Source organism: Rhinolophus sinicus, chromosome 12 (genome assembly GCF_057876585.1).
Source record: "Rhinolophus sinicus isolate RSI-liver-muscle chromosome 12, RSI-T2T, whole genome shotgun sequence".
NCBI lineage: Eukaryota > Metazoa > Chordata > Mammalia > Chiroptera > Rhinolophidae > Rhinolophus > Rhinolophus sinicus.
In genome coordinates, this window is record NC_142512.1 from 13,493,541 (window position 1) to 13,511,347 (window position 17,807).

General features: G+C 36.4%; 1 protein-coding gene and 1 pseudogene across 6 annotated transcripts in view; one reads left to right on the forward strand and one right to left on the reverse strand.

Moving 5' to 3' along the window:
- The window catches only part of NDEL1 (nudE neurodevelopment protein 1 like 1), a 48,488-nt gene that overhangs the window by 10,551 nt on the left and 20,130 nt on the right, over positions 1–17,807 (reverse strand). For all 6 annotated transcript variants that reach the window (XM_019745163.3, XM_074320843.2, XM_019745160.3 and 3 more), the window contains exons 2-7: positions 10,989–11,086; positions 9,833–9,986; positions 8,784–8,932; positions 6,424–6,560; positions 3,262–3,435; positions 1,088–1,179 (exon numbers count right to left, since the gene is read on the reverse strand). In XM_019745163.3, coding sequence (XP_019600722.1) covers positions 1,088–1,179; positions 3,262–3,435; positions 6,424–6,560; positions 8,784–8,932; positions 9,833–9,986; positions 10,989–11,074 — 792 coding nt within the window. In that variant the 5' untranslated portion in view covers positions 11,075–11,086. The remainder of the gene's footprint in view (positions 1–1,087; positions 1,180–3,261; positions 3,436–6,423; positions 6,561–8,783; positions 8,933–9,832; positions 9,987–10,988; positions 11,087–17,807) is intronic.
- Positions 4,374–5,013, forward strand: LOC148756466 (small nuclear ribonucleoprotein G pseudogene; annotated as a pseudogene).

Here is a 17,807-nt window from a genome sequence, read left to right on the forward strand (position 1 = left end):
GAGGTTCAAGTCACAGAGGGAAATAAATAAACTGACTAATGCTAGAAATGCTAACGTTATAGTGACTTAAATCCACACAGTTATATAATTGTTTCCATGCTCTAGATCAGGGGTGTCCAAACTTTTTCAATGGTTTTCATCAAGGGCCATATGCGGTAAAATTACAAACAGCCGGGCCACTCATTCAAGATGAAGTACGTATTGCCTCACCTGGTTTATTTAAGTAAACTAAATATATTTTTGGAATTTGCTGCGGGCCAATTAACAATGGATTGCGGGCCGCACTTGGCCTGCGAGCAGCAGTTTGGACACCCCTGCTCTAGATGAAGGAAAGGAGACATCCAATCTCTTGACTGATGCAGACTGCAGGTCTCCTCCATGGCCAAAAAGACTATGACCAACAGTAACAGAGTAAGGGATCATGGATGAGTAGTGACAAAGTAGAAGACAAGAGATCTCTTTTAAGAAAAAAAAAAAAAAAAGGAGCACTACTCTCTTGATAAGGTCAAAGAGTATTGTACAGAGAAAAAAACTGAACAAGCAGAAAAACAAGTTTAATATTTCAAAAGCCAAACTGTTCTGGAATACAAGGTTAGAGCCAAGGAGATGGCGCTGAAGTCGAGGTGGCCAAGGAGCAGTAAGACAGGCCCAACTGCAAGTAGAAAGTTATGCCAGGAGCCAATGCTCAAGTCCTACAAAGAAAAGGCTCAGCGATCACCAGGAGGATGGTCGACAGCAGCAAAGAACAGGATTAGAGGGCGGTATTAGACATACAGCAGGAAGTATTTTAGAAAAAAAAATGGAGGAATTGTGGTGTTTTAGAAACAGCTGTGGGGAACACGAAGAATGTCCAATGGGAAGTTAAGAGCTCAGCACACAGGACCTTCTGCACAGACACCGGCAAGCCCATGCCCTGGAGGTATTTATCTGGACCAGTCTCAGCTGGTCACTGGATGCTTTTGCTTCTCAGCTTAATTAAAGCCTTTAGCCCAGGACGGTATCCTTTTTTCTTCCCTCACTTCAAACTAAGAAATAATTCAACACCTTGGCAGTTGAAACACCTAGTCATAAATAATTGAATGCTTACCCCTACTTTCCGTAAGAGATCCCCCACGATGTTTAGTGCTGATATCCTAGCTGAAGGAGTTAGTGGACTGGTACCAAAACCGTTTGGTATAGCTAGAGAAAAATAAAACACAAGTGATTACACATGCAATTCCCTTTACATTTGGGTTCATTGTTATTACAAAGCAGTATACACTCAATGTGAACAATCAATATACATATTATACCAAACTATGGATAAAAAGTATAAAGTAGAGATATCATAAATATGTTTAACCTTTCTCTAATTGATGGATATTTAGATTATATCCAATTTTTCATCATTACAAATAATGCTAAAAGGACATATAGTATATCTTTAAAACATCTAGGAGTATTTCTGAAGAAAAGATTCTTAAAAATAGAACTGCTGAGTCAGAGGATATACCCATTTTTTTCACCTTAACAGGTATTTGGCAATACTCTCTAAAAAGGTTATATCAATATCAGCAATTTATATGGTGGTGTCCTTGATATTAGATATTATCTTTTTTTTTTTTTTTTTTTTTTTTGCCAATTTGATAGTCATTTTGTTTTAATTTTTATTTTCTTAATAACTAGTCATTTCCATCTCTCCTTCTGGAGATCATCTTTTTATCCTCTGCACTTTTTTCTGCTGGGTTGCCTTTTGTTTAATCAGTTTGCAGGGGCACTATACATTGTACATAGTCACCCTTTCTCTTATATATGTTGTACTTCTCAATGTGACATTTATCTTTTAAACTTTGTGTTTTGGGGAGAAAGCCTTCGGCTTCTTCATTTCAATATTATAAAAATGTTCCCCATGTTTTCTCCTAATGGTTTCCTAATTTTCTTTTTAACACTTAGATCATTTAACTCATCAGATATCTTAATTTTTTTCCCCTCCAGATGGATATCCAATTGTTTTAATAACAGTGAGAATTATCTTATCTGAAACGGCACTAAAACCACACACTAAATTCCCTATATATTTTAAGTTCCATTCAATTATTATTCCATTCCACCAGAAAGATGCTGCTTTAGTTATTATCGTGTTAAACTATCCTTTTGGTAGCTTGAAGGGCAAAGCCTCTTGTTACTAACCTATTCCATATTTTTTTGGCTATTCAGGCACATTTACTCTTCCAGACTAACTTTAAAATCAACTTGCCAACTTAAAAAATCCTGTTAGAATTTTTATTAAAAATTTAGATTATTGATTTGGGAAGAATGGATATTGCAATATTAAGTCTTCCCATTCAGACTCATGGTGTTTAGCATATTTATTTACATCTTCTTCCATGCCTCTCAGCAAAGGTTTTCAATTGTGCACATTTCTTCAATTTATTTTTGAGATAATATAGCATAATGGTTAAGAGCTCTTGAGCAAAACTGCTAGATACAAATCCATCTCTGCCATTTAATAACTGTGTGACCTTGAGTAGGTTACCTGTATGTAAAAGGGAACTAATAATAACACTTAACTCATAAAATTGTTGTGAAGTTTAAATTAGCAAATATACTTTAAAAATGCCTAACATTGTAAGTACTCAATGTTAGCTATTATTTTTTGTTTTCTAGAGTGCTAATCAGCACATAAAATGCTTTTGTTGTGCTGCTGTCGATTGTCCTGTCCTCTAAAATGTAACCTCATGGGAGGTAGGGACTTTGTCTTAGTCACCGCTATACTCCTAGCATCTAGAATAATGCATGGCGTAGAACAGGTGCCCAATGTGATATAAATAAACTGCTATACTTTCCTTGGTAGAGATTTATGGATCTCATTTTACCTCAAATTTTGTACTTTAGGTATTATTAAATCTGTGTTTTTATGGTAAGTTGTGTTAAGTGCTTTTTGGAAACAGGCATTGTATCAATACAATGTAATTAAAGACAGACCAATTCATAGAGATCAGCTCTTTTTTATTTTTATTTTAAAAAATAAACTTACCTTAAAAACCTTTAACTTTTTAAAATCTCAGTATATTAAGCTGCTCTTGTCTTAAATGTAGCCATCATCTCATTGTTCCCTATGTCTGAGTGGCCTAGGAAGACAATTCCTTCTTCACGCAGTGCTAGATTTAAACAACTTTTAAGCTAAAATTATTGCTTTAACTTTAGCAACCCCTGCATCATCGGCAAACACGCTTAAGTTGATAATCTTCTATAGGTTTAAAAAGAGAAGACACTGCAAACCTTTTGGTGAAGGAAAACTGTTCTCTGTTCCTTTGCCAACAGGAGTAGCTGGCAAAGAAAGTGATGCTTGGACAGCAGAATCCATCTTTTCACAGTCTAGAGTTGGAGAACTGGGAGCCGACTTTCTGGTTACTTCCTGTTGTCTTTCCCGAACTGCTAGTTCTTGTCTTAAATCTATAATATGTTGCAAAGGTAGTAAACTCACCAGAGGAAGCAAATATATCAAGCAAAGTCACACCTGAAATGCCATAAAGACGTTCTTCCTAAATTACTATTTCTCAAAAATGAACTTCCTATTTAACAATTTTTATTTCTAGGGGAATAAAAATGACAACTCTACTGTCAAAATGATCTTTTAGAATTTTTAAAATGCTATCACCAAAAGGTGTTAAAACCTAAGACAACAGTGATCTATATGCCATATGCAAAAAGAAATAGGGCAGAATCCAAAGTAGAACTCAGTGAACATATGACACAAAAATAAACATTCAATATCAACTTATTAGCTTTTATTTTGACATGATGTAGTTTGAGAATTATTGCAAAATCAATGAAGTATATTTTTATCTTTTTAAAGTGGTTTATTTTTCATTGTCACTATGAATATTTTGTTTTAGAAAGGAAGTAGTCAGAATAGTTGCAAATATTTTTCTTGCTTTCAAAATTGAATTTTCAACCCAAAATTAATGTTTTCTTTTCCAATTATGCAACTGGCCCACAGAATACTTGCTTATGTTAAAAAAGGATACAAAGTTATGCCACTTCTGGGCACATATCCAAAAGAATTCAAAGCAGGATCTCAAAGAGATATCTGCACACCTGTGTTCATTGCAGCATTATTCACAATAGCTAAGAGGTGGAAGCAACCCAAGTGTCCATCCTCATATAAATGATCAAGAAAATATGGTATATACATATAATGGAATATTATTCAGCCTTAGAGACTTAGTCCATGCTACAACATGGATGAACCTTGAGGACATTATGCTAAGTGAAATAAGCCAGTCACAAAAAGACAAATATTATGATTTCACTTATACGTATCCAAAGTAGTCACAGTCATAGCAACAGAAAGTAAAATTGTGGTTGCCAAGGGCTGGGGGAAGTGGGGAATGGGTAGTTACTATTCAATGCGTATACTGTACTTTCAATTTTGCAAGATAAAAACATTCTAGAGATCTGTTGCACAACGTGAATATAATTAACACTACTGAACTGTACACTAAAAACTGGTTAAGATGGTAAATTTTGTTATGCATTTTTGACAGTTTAAATACAGTGTTACTTTTACACATTATATAAATTATGAGTTCTTCAAATGAAGTTCAAAAGAAAAAAAGGAAACGCATGAGAAAACAAATTTTAAACATCTGACAAAAAGTTTCACAAGTAGTTTAAAGAACTACAAATTATAAACAATGATACCAAAACGCGGGGGTCTACCACAGGAGCGTGAGGGAGGCCACGAATTCCATTTGGAGGTATTTTTGAGCTCGAGCATGGTGCCTTTGAGTAGGCACCATAAGCAAAGTTTACTCTCCCAAGTTGAAACAATTTGTGGGCAAGAAGTTATAATTGAAATTAAATGGTGGCAGACATGTCCAAGGAACATTGCGGGGATTTGGTCCCTTTATCAATCTTGTGACAGATGAACCTGTGGAGATGGCAACTACTGGGCAACAGAACAATACTGAAAAGGTGGTAATTCGAGGAAATAGTAGCATCACGTTAGAAGCTTTGAGGCACGTATAAAGAATGGCTTTGTTCACCAGAGAAATGAACCGCTTCCATATGTCCCCTCTCCACAGCACCTGTTTTACTACAATATAAAAATTGGGTCATGTACATTTTCATATTGAACTTTTTTGTTAAATAAACTTTTGTAATAGTAAAAAAAAAAAAAAACCCACAATGATACCAATTTTCAACTTCCAAATGGATTTTAAAATAATTTTTAAATCTACTTTTATTATTCACAATGCTACTTAACAGTGTGAGAAGGACACTCAACCACTGTGACAAGGATTGTAAAGTACCAATTTATCTAAAAAGTAATTTAGCAGTGCCTTCTATGACCACTAAAGACATGTACAGCCTTTTCCACTTCTAAGACTCTATTCTAAAGAAATTATCAAAGCTATTCCTCAATATTAAGTACAAGGATCCTATTCACAGAATTATTTATAGCAAAAAAATTAACCACAAATAATAATAAAGGACCCATCAAATAAAACATACATAGATTATACAACACTTTTCAAAACTTATTTTAGAAGATTTTTTAATGGCATGGATTATATTTACTACATTAATGAGTGAAAAAAAGGAGAATAGAAAAAATATATATGTATATATAGTACAGTCCCAATAATACAAAGGAAAAAATGTACACCGTGTGTCCCCGAAAATAAGACCTAGCTGGACCATCAGCTCTAATGCGTCTTTTGGAGCAAAAATTAATATAAGACCCTGTCTTATTTTAATATAATATAGGACCGGGTCTTCAATATAACATAATATAACATAACACCGTGTCTTATATTAATTTTTGCTCCAAAAGACACACTAGAACTGATGGTCCAGTTGGGTCTTATTTTTGGGTAATCACGGTAGGTGTGTTTATGTATATTCATAGGAAAGACTGGAAAGAAACACACAAAATTGTTAATGGGTTCTCTCAAGATAAATGGATTGGCAATGATTTTTATTTTCTTCTTTGTAATATTTTGCATTCTACCATGCATAAAGAAAAAAAGAGGGAGGGAAGGAGAATTTTAAAGGAAAGTGTATGTTCACTATACGTATAATATGTGCACATACGTAATGTTATTATGTACATAACACAAAATTATTCAGGCAGAAGCAAAAAGGAAAAAGCCCAAACTAACCAAGCAGTGTGTGTACACTGGTAGTGGTTAAGACTCTGGAAAACAGACTAAGACTTTGGACAAAATGCAAACTCTCTGTACCTCAGTTTTCTGACCTATAAAATAGGGATAGTAATACCAAGGGATAATAATATAGGTATCTAAGTAAGTTAACAGATTAAAAGTATTAGCAGTGTCTGACAAAAGTATATAAATTTACAGCTTTAAAATGTTGATCCTAAAGCTAGCTTAGAACTCTGGCTGATGGACAGTAAAGTTTAGGTTATAATTTTACCTCTTGCTTCATCCTTTAATCTCTGTACAGAGACCAGCAAAGATTCCTTTTCATCAAGTTCACTTTCTAAAAATGCATTTCGTTCAATAGCCTGATTTAGCCTTTGTTCAAAGTCTTCCAGAGAAACTATTGTTGCCCTAAAAAAAAAAAAGAATCCATGAAGTAAATAAACAACACGCAAACAGCTAATACAAAAGGAAACTGTCAGTTTATCTCAAGCCATTTCCTGACCTAGAAAGCCCAGCCCAGTTGAAAGAGAATGATCTCACCTCCTCTGATCTCTGGTGGCATTTAGTGTTTCTACTATCATTTGGGGCCACTAACTATATTCTTTACTCTTAAATTCCCATCTAAATTCCTTCAAGTTCCAAAGGAAGGCTACTTATACAATTTATTATCTCCCCACTGGATTTTAAATACAATACAATCAAGTTTACACATTTTCAGGAAGAAAACTTGTTTGTTTGTTTTTTTGGCGCCCACCTCTAGTTAAGACCTGGTTTTTTATTTTATTTTTTTCTTTTAATTTTTATTGGGGAACAGTGTGTTTTTCCAGGATCCATCAGATCCAAGTCAAATCGCTGTTTTCACCCTACTTGTGGAGAGTGCAGCTCACTGGCCCATGTGGGAATCGAACCAGCGACGTTGGTGTTATGAGCACTGCACTCTAACCAACTGCCCTCAGAAAACTTTTCAATAGTTTTAGAGTATGTAAAAAATAACTAAGAATTTGTTTAAAACACAAAGTCCCGGGTCCCACTCCGTTTAATTTCATCCTACCAACCCACTACTTCTTCCTGCATTTTTCATCTTACTCTTTTATTCAACAAGCACTAACATGTACCTACTATGTGTCCCCCTTCCCACTACGTGCTATCTGCTACAGATATAAATTCCCTAACCTTAAGTTAGAACTTACAATGCCATGTCCAATTTTATCAAGTCCTGTCAACTGTCAAAATGTCTCTCAGCTCCATTTGCTCTCCTCCGTCTTCTGCCTGTGGCTTAATTCTTCATCTATCATCTGGATTACTCCTAGTCTTCACATCAACTCCTGTCTAATCCAATTCCTCAGTATTATCTTCTTAAATCACAATCTGATATTACTCCTTTGTTTAAAAAATTCGTAAAGAGCCCTCATTGTCTACAAAATGACTTTCAAACATTGCACACAAGGTTCTTCACAACCTGGTCCCGACCACCTTCCAGTCTCATCTTGTACTGTCTCTATACACGTCAATCAAAATGAAATAGTAATACCTCACGCACTTTCATGCCTCTCTGTCTTTGTATTTCTCTCTTCACCTGGTTCACTTCTATTTCTCCTTGAAGACTCAGCTTTCCCAACCCCACCAGGGTACTTTAGCTGCTCCCCTCTGTGCCCTGGAGCAGCTTGTATACTCTTTATATTAGAGTATTTATCATATGGACTGTCCATACCTGTAACACCCCAGGGTATTAATCAGCTTATCTTTGTATCCTCAACTCTAGCATCATGTCATGTATTTAAGAGTCACTCAAATATTAAGGAAAGAAATACCAGACAATAAAGAAATAGGAATAAAATAATAGGAATTAAGTTTGGAATAGTTAAGAAACAACTAATTACAGATATATGAAAGCCTGACAACAGCAATAGCAAGCCATTATAGGTTGTTCAGCAAAATCATTATGAAAGCAGTATTTTGAGAAAATTCATTAGTCAGTATTAAAACAGAAGAGAATACACAGACACAGACACAGTCTGGAGGTCACCAGAGGAGAAGGGAGGAGTGGGGCTAGGATGAAGAAGGTAAGAGTGTCAAATATATGGTGACAAAGGGAGACTAGACTTACAATGCAATATACAGAAGATGTATTATAGAATTGTACAGTTGAAACTTATATAATGTTATTAACCAATGTCACCCCAATAAATTTAATTTTAAAAAACAAAAAAATGAAACTTCAGAAGAGAATAAAAAGGAGTAAAAATGTAAAGACAGATCAGCTAGGAAATAACTGCAGAATTCGGGTATAAGATGTGAGGACCTACAAAAGGTGTGGTGGTATTGGGACCATAGAGGGAAAGATAGAGGATTGAATGAGACATGTTTTAATGAAAACACCAACAGGACCAACAATGGTACATGAAATAAGAAGGGAAAAAGAACAATGGAAAAGAAAAGCTTGGAAGGGCATATCCAGGGAGATTACGGGTTTGGGTTAGTTTCAGTGCAACGTGTTTCAGGTGACATGAAATACCAAGAGGAAGTGTTCTGGGACTAAGATCTGGGTGGTAGGTTGGACCTGAAGACATGCGTTTTAATCACTGATTGCCAGCTCTGGTTATTCTAACAAAACGTACATCACTCACTTACCTTTTTGCTCGCTCTAGGTCATCGTTGGCCTGCTCCAGCTCTCTCACATACTTATGCAACTGCTCCTTAATGGCCCGCGTCTGACTTAAATCATCTTCTAACACTGACACCTGCTTGTAGCTCTGTGCATACTGATGTTCTAGTTTCTCCTGAAGGTGTGGGTATAGGGAGAAATGTATGTGTCATTAATGTATAGTTTTCTTTAATACAGTTTTCAACCCACATTAAAAAAATCCAAGGAATTCACCCATAATCTGAGTTGATGGTATCCCTTCTCCTTTTCACAATATTTAAAAACAATGACACGTTCGTTCTAAGTGCCTTCACTCATATAAAATTTAAATAGTCAACCATTCTCCTCTCAGAAAGAAATCGGATGATGATCTCTCTGACAAGAAGTAAAATAATGAAACCGTTGCCTCAAAAACCCCAAACGTTTGCGGGAACCTGTGGGTTTTCAGGATGAATGCAGTCCAGGGTAAGTACAAAGTAGACTGACAGAGTTCAAATTCCCTACTCCTTACGTGCCCAACCCGACCTTCCCCAAACACGGAAACGCTCCAAGCTTTTGGCTAAGGCAGGTGAAGAGTGGCAAAAGGGGTTAAATCTTTTCATCCTGAAAATTCCTTTTTAGAAGGACATTTAAAATCCAAACTAAACTCCAAAACTAAAGGGACAATGAATAATGAAATAAATGTGTGTATTTCAAACAAATATAATTGCTAAGTGCCATAGAATGAGGTAATCTGTCAAAACAAACAGTAAGGCAGCTTTTGAAAATTATAGGAACTACAATATAATATTATAAGCTAGGAACATTATAGGTAAAAAACTGACAGCTACAGAGTTTCTATGTGAACTCCTAAACTCTAAACCACCTTTTCCCTGGTTCCATAAAAGAAAACAGTTCATGTCAAAAATTCTCTTTAAGCCTTTTTATTTTATCTTTTTTTGGTTGCCTGCTGCTCTTAGACTCTCCCTGAGAAAACATATTTCTCATTTTAATGACACCCAGTACATTAGATACCAGCTTCTACTGCCACAATTACCTTTAGTGCTTCCACTTCATATTTCAATCTTTGGTTATCAGCTTGCAAGTCTCTATTTCTTTGTTCAGCCTGTACTAACTGTGCCTCCAACTCTGCTTCTAATTCTCTGCTTCCTTCCTGGAATTCAACTAGCTCATCCCGAGCTTCCTGGAAGCTAATCAGAAACAAAGTGAGAAAGAGGAGTTATAGTAGGAAGCATAACGATCATATTGAATATGATTATATATCAGTTCAAAAATTTTTGCCTGAATGCTATGCTATAATAAAATATACTAAACAATAAAGACAATCTGTTCTGCATTCTCTTACTCCATATTTGGGGCTCACTGAAAATAAGTTATAAACCCCAAAAGGACTCACATTTTATATACTCGCCCCTAGGTCTTCCTTCTTTAATACGTTAATAAAGAAGCACATATTAATAGACCACAAATCAGCTTAATATTTAGATAAGTGTTTCTCAATATAATCTGTTCCTTTGTAATTCTATTATTTAATTTTATGCATTTAAAAATGTTATTCTGAGAAGGGCCTCTCCAGCCTATTTAGGCGTCTATGGCACAAAAAAACATTAAAACCCCTACCATAGACACACACCTTTATATCCACTGGCACAATATAATAACTGGCGTCAGCCATAACAATGAAATAGCTAAATAAAAGATTAGATGAGGCTTAGTAAACTCTGTTAAAAAGAAATTTAAGATTAAGTTTTAGTGCTCAAAAGGTCATATCCCTAAAGCTCTTCTCCCTCCCTCAAAACCCTTCTGGCCGCACCACTGATGATGCTGCAGAGAAGTCCAGCCTGCTGTATAGAGCTCTCCAGGGCCTATCAGAATCTCCAGGCCTGAAACGAGGAGGAACACAGCGCACAGCAGGCCAAGGATGGCCACGCAGAGTAATACGCAAAAAAAAAAGGTTAATCACCAGAAGAAATCACAAATGACACTAAGTTCCCTTACTTTTTTAATAATGTGAGTAATTTATGGCATTTTTGTATTATGTAAATACAAGCAATGTTATGACTCTTACTAGAATCCCAATCCTAAATCTGAAACTCTAATTTTAACTTTATGTTTAAAAAAAAAAATGCAGATGTTAGAAATGGTGTATTCCAAATGCCCTCCCCTACTTTTAGGATGCTTTTCAACATTACCTTTGTTTATACTTTAAGGAAAGTTCCTTCCAATAAGCAGTTTCCTCCTTTAAAGTTGAAAAATCTGGTGTATCTTCACCATCCATGATCAAGTAAGCCTGTGAAACATTAAAGACAAATTTATAAATTAATACAGAACATGGAATCTAAGTAAAGTATAAAATCTGGAATAACACCAAATCTGCAGCATTTTGGAGGCAGTTAAACATGAAAGATTCTACGAGGGGTTAACTCTTCATTGTAACTCAGGCACATAAATCACTTCACTGCCCCACTCTTAGGAACCACCAATACTGTGGATGAGGTCATGATAGGAAAAAAGATCAACAAAGTCCTTTGGTATAAAGCCCTTTTGGTCACAGCACTAGATTCTGGTGAATTGGCCCCCAGAACCATCCCGCCAACAGGGCTCCAGCAGTTGGCTTATAGCCAACTGATCTGGGACTGAGGTAACAGAAACAAGCCTATTGTCAGAGCTGATGCTTCTGCATGTCCTTCTCCGCTGTACACGTGCTTTAAAACACCTGCGTGAAATATTTTATGCCTGGTGACCCTACTAGGAGATCAATTACCACATTCCCAATAATTTACTATTATTACATTTCTAAAAACATCCTGTTAATGATCTTTTAAGCCCAAAGTTTCATCCATTAAATCCACTAATCCTCCAACTTCAATGTTCTTTCATCTTGGTTCTTCTCCCAAGACATTCACAGAGGAAGAAAAATATCTCTTTAATTAACCTTGCATTTGGACTGACTACCTAAAGCTCCCGTTTGTCAAGGCCAGATAGAATACCAAAGACACTGAGCTCGCTCTGGATTCATGCCCAACCTCAAGAAGCAAAGTTCCATATGAGTCTTACCTCCTACAACCCCCTCCCCACATATCCCACTTTATATTCCGGCACTACTATTTCAAATTGTCTTAACACACCATTCTGTTTCAGGTCTGGATGTTTTCTCTACCCGGAATGGTTCTTCCCTGTGCATTTGGAAAGCTCCTATTTACCCTTTAAAACCTAGTTGTCCTCTTTTCCAGAATAATTTTCCTGCTCTTACCCAGATAACATTAAAATCTCCTATACTCTATACTCCACACATGCTTTCACCAATATATCTACCACATAGCAATGCATCAGGCTTACTCCTCTATGTTACCCATTAGGCTGTATGTTATTACTTATTCCTACCTCAGCACATTGCTTGCACAACAGCAGATACTCAATAAAATTTACTAAATTAAACCAAAATTGATTCATCCTCACCCATACCTGGCAGCAAGAATTCACGACCAGCTTTAAAAGTAAAAACTTGGAGTTGTAGAAAACTTAGAGCTCATCTAGCACAATCCACTAAAGGTTTAGCAAGAAGTCACAGACAAGAACAAACACAGAACTCCAATTTCAGGGTGGCTATACCAAGGAGGTACAGAGTGGTTTCTGGTTGAATAAAATGAACATGTAACTATATACACTTAGTTTAATTCCTTCGTGGCCTACTGCAATTTTTTCTGTTTTAGTCAAGTCTCTTCTGACCACACCATCTATTATTACTTTTGCAACCTGTTAGTCGATCTTCCAATTATCCTAAATTACCAGACTAAGACTTCTTTGAAAAGAGATGGCTCCTTGACATACTTTGCATCCCTTTATGGCACCAAGCATAACACCTTGCTCAGACAAGGCACAGAATGCTTGCAAATGTTTACTGAGCACCTACTATGTATCAGATACTGTTAAGTACTGGATAAATATTTATGGCACCAAATGGACCCTCCTCTAATCTGATTACTCCTACACTGGCACACTTCTGTCTGTATTATTCTACTCTTGGAGATACTCCATAGCATGACAGCACATTAAAATGTAATTCCCCCCAAAGAGTTGGGGTGCTGTTGAGCCTGGGTTCTAGGGTTCCAATTCTGCCATTAAATTCTCAAGCAATCTGCTTAATCTCTCTTTCCCGCCCTGCCCCCAACTCCGAGAGTCAAGCCATTGTTCTCAGTCTAGTTGTGGAGCATGCAACTCACTGGCCCATGCTGGTGTTATGGGCACTGCGCTCTACCTGGCCGAGCCAGTCGCAAGCTCGGTGTGAGGGCCACAGCGCTCCAACCAGCTGAGCCACCTAGCCTCCCTTCTTAATCTCTTAAAAGTCTCAAGTTTTTTCATCTGAGAGTTTGGACTAGGCTTATATTTCTTCAAGTATGTTTCTGATTAGTAAACAATACTGATTAATTTAATAATCTTATTCCTTCGTCAAAGTTCCCAGTTCCCACTTCATTTTCCCAGATGTAGGAATTATCTTATTTGTAACTGTAATTTAATTTGTAGTAAGGTGTGAATAGGATGAGGCTAATCTAGCAGCAAGAGGTATTTGTATTTCAAAAGAATATCCAAAGGCATCACCATGTGGTATCAATAACTCCTGAGAGTTATTTCCTAAGTATCCTTGAGGGGAGGGACATATTTCCTAATAACTCAGATGAGGATACAATTACAGGAGAGACAGAGCACTGAAGGGTGAGGAAACAATCACTATGTCCCTTGAATGCTCTACGCAAGGTCTTTCCCCAAAACGCCAAAAAAAGATTTATTATATTTGAATCCAGCCGTAAAGAAGCTATAGGCACTGGTCCTCAAATTTGGATAGATACATTTGCTGTATATAAACACTGGCAACCACGTTATCAATGTGCAGCTCAAATATTCAGTTTCTGATACACAATCCAGTAAATTACGGTTTTGCAAAATGTTATGGAGATCAGAATGACACCAGAAGCAAAGTCCGGTTGTTACTTCATCTTAAACAAGAAACATATGAAGAAAAGTGAAAGGATAAGTCTTTCCAGCTAGTTCCTTGAGGGCAGAACCTGTGTCTTATTTATAAATCCTTTCAGCATCACCAGAAACGTGGAACACAGTAGAAATTCAACAAATATTTGAACTGACTTCTCTTTCATTATTCCCTCTTTACTGTCAAAGTACTGCTTTCCTTTATTAATATCTAAATTCCTATTTCAGGAATGAAGCAAAAAGATTTGTGGGTAGTTTATTTCTACCTCACAACGCACCACCATGTATTAAATCAGGATTATAAAACCTATCATTCTCGGCTATACAAAATTATCCATTTGATGAATGCCAAGCCACATTTAGTCACTTATAAAGCGCCACATCAAAGAACAATACAGGCTCCACATCAAAGAATAGGGAGCTGATGGGACTTACTCAGGAGAGTCTTGGAGTCATCACAGCACACTTGCCATATAAAATAATCATAATCCAACCCTTCAGTCTTAAATATGAATAGACAACCAAGACCCATCAGACAAATGAGGAAACCCAGGAGCATAAGAAAATCCTAAGATCCGATGAACTGAGAGGAAACAGAAAACAGTAAACGAGAGAACTTTTTTCTCATACAAAAACTCAGGAGGGTTACCTCCCACACACTTCCTGAGACAGTTACAAAAGAAGAAAGATGAGACCTGGACAGCACAGGGTGCAGGAAAATAGTGGCTCTAACACAGGATTGCAAAGAAGAGAGGTCCCGTGATGAAGCCTAGTTGGTCAGGCTCAGCCAGACGGACGGCTCCAGGAAAAATGAGGAATCCCATAGAATAGATTGCGAGGTTGTAGAGAAAGCACATCACTCTTGTGTCAGGAAGAAAAAAAGCAGCGGAAACGCTAGAGAAATCAAAATGCCAGTATAAAAAGGTCCTGACCCTTACCCAAAACATTTTTAAATTCAAGATTTCAAGTCAAATTTTTTTAATGTACGGATTTTATATTATTGTATGCAACTGAGGTAAGTTCCATAATTTTATAGCCATCGGTGAATTTCCTATTTTTGGTCTTAATTTACCATAAGTTTTGTGTGTTGCTCCCTTGAAAGGTTACAGAATTTGGTGAACAAGTTTGTATTCTTTTTTATGCCCTAATTTTGTAAACTTTGATGATAATACCACTCAGCCTTGGTCTTCTCAAAGTGAGTATTTGTCTTTTTAGCCTACATTCACTTGGCAGCCAACTTGGTCCCTTAAATATTTCTGTTGCCATGCTTTGGACCTGTTCTAGATTACGTGTATACCTTTCTAGAGTTGAGTGGTGCTACTTCAGTATTTCAACATTTTATTCATGGTAGGGTACTTTTTCTTTTAAGTTTTAAGTACTTGATGCTATTTCAGCATTTGATGATATTGGTGACTGTGTGGTCCATGGGCCAGTGTCCTTATGGGAAGTCATAATGACTATCAGATGCCTTCCTTGGCATCTGACATTTATTTGCATATATATTTGAATATGGAGCTAATCCTTCTACAAATAGAGTTAGGGTTGTTTTTATCTATTTTTTATCTATAAATGTTATAAATTCACATGCCCAGTTGAGAAGCTTTTCTGTGTGAGGCTGATTTTTGTTATTAACCCATTTATACAGCAGCAGAGGACCTACCAGCAGTTATTATTTTGAAGAGCGCTTAGCTAAGTAGCTTTCCCTGAGGAATCGCACTGTTTACACTTCTCCGTGTGCTACAGAAGCATCCATTTGTCCCTGATTTTTGGTGCTCGAACAGGGCCATATTCCTAACACAACTACCAACTTTTCCATCGGTGTCCCCTGAAGACTCAGGTTTTAACTAATAGCCTTTGATGTAAAACTTCTTGAGACTCTAGTTCTATGCCTTGTATCCTCCTTCTTATCCAACAACTTAGTTCAGTGTCAACTAATTCTAGCAAAATTATTTTAATATGTGGTGTGTGTTTTTCCCCCACACACGTCTCTATTTTCTTGCTGAATCTTGTGTGAACTGAATGGTGACTACAAGTTTTCTAATTAACAGGCTATTTTTACAACTTGCTTACTGGCCCCTCAAACAGTATTATATAATCTATGCCAGAAACCTTTTACTAACACGACCATCATCTTTTCCAGAATAAGCCAATTAAAAACATTTAAACAGCAAACAAGGGGTAGGAGCAGCACAGCACAGCGGTGTATGAGTCCACACCCTGGAGCCAAACTGCCTGGGTTTGAAGCAGACTCCTCTGCTTGCTAGTTGACCTTGGGCAAGTTACTTAACCAATCAGTGCCCCATTTCCTCACCTGTAAAATGAGGATAATAATTAAAATAGGGTTGTTACCAAGATTCAGTGAGTTAATATTTGTAAAGTACTCAGTACAGAGCCTGGCACATAGTAAAGGCAGCATAAATTTCATTAAATTATAAAAAACTGGTAGTTCAGTAGTGAATCTTTGAAGTATGACCACAAAATAAATGTGCTTCAGAATTTATATCATACAAATGATCCCTTAAAATTAATCACTTCCGGGAGCTATCTGCATATTCCAGTGATACCACTATCACTGAAAACATTTAAACCTTTTTTGGAATAGCCTTGAAGAGCCAGATTAAAAACTAAACAAAGAAGTTCTTTGTGATCCCACCTCATTTTCACTGCTTCCTAACCAGTATTATCCAGCTTCATCACTCCAATTTTATTCATCAGACTTACCCTTTCCAAAAATTGCATTTTTTACAAATGACAAAAATTTGCTAGCTGCATATATTCAAAAGACCTTTTCAGGGGCTGCAAAGACAGTCTGTTCAGTTTGCTTCAAGTTACACTGGGAGGATGTGTTCACTGTGTTATTTGAAACTATGTAACTAGAGATATTAAGACTACAGAAAGTTAGCCAATATAGAAAACTATACTTCTGAAAAAAAATGCTTTAATGATACATCTACAATCTTCTGAAGCTGAAACGAAGGCAGATAATTATGTACTATCTTCTGCTACCCAAAATCTTCCTTCAATATTATGTCTCATACGGACGGAGTATGAATCTCAAAAGTATGACAACTTTTACATAGAGTAGTATCATACTGTATGACCTTCAGATATCTAGCAATTGACAAATCAAGTCATTTGGGTATAAAACAACCTGTCCAAAATGCTGTATTTACAAGGATACTACTCTGCAAGAAAATCCATTTTATATGATATTGTCTTGTTAGTAGCTGTAGAAAGCTCAAATGAGATTGGAAGTTGTTTTGGGCCTCACTGTGGGTAATACATGCCCTTTTACCAAAATGATTCTACTTCTCTCAAAGGTGATATTTACACAATTTTTAACTTTTCAAAGTCCATAAATATGGTCTCCCTTTTGGTCCTATCAAACTTCTTTTTTCTACCTTATGAAGTGCTCAGAAACTTACGTCAGAAGTAATTTTAAGCTCTAAGTAACCAAATTTATCTGAGTATGGTTTAAAATGAGAATAAAAATAAGTTTTGCAAATGTCATGAAAGCAAGATGTAAGCTTTCACTGAAGTTTCTACATATTTTAAGTGTTCCTTACCGAACTTCAGTTTAAGAGTCAAAACAGAGCTAAAAAAGAACAGCTTCCTAAGATTTAGCAACGTCTATCTGAACCAGGTCAAACTCTAACCGTAGCTAGCGAAAGGTTTTCTCTATGCCTGATGAGCTCCAATTTTAAATAATAACTTCAATAGAAATTCAGAAGAGATACCTTACTCAGTTCGCCTTTACTTCTCTCCAACCCACAACAATGCTACAATTTACACCACCAACTTCATGATCAGCAAAGCCATTACCCTAGTTCCTAAGTGGATGAACAACAACACAATTTATCCGACAAGATAATTAGCCAGCAACCCATGAACAAGTTTCAGAGCAGGATTTTTCTTATAACGGAGTAGCAGTTCTTTGGTGAGTCTGCTAAAAAATACGAGTCAAGTCTTCTACTAGCTTCTAGTATATTTTTGGCAAGTCAAATTTTCTGCTTTGTTTTCCACCT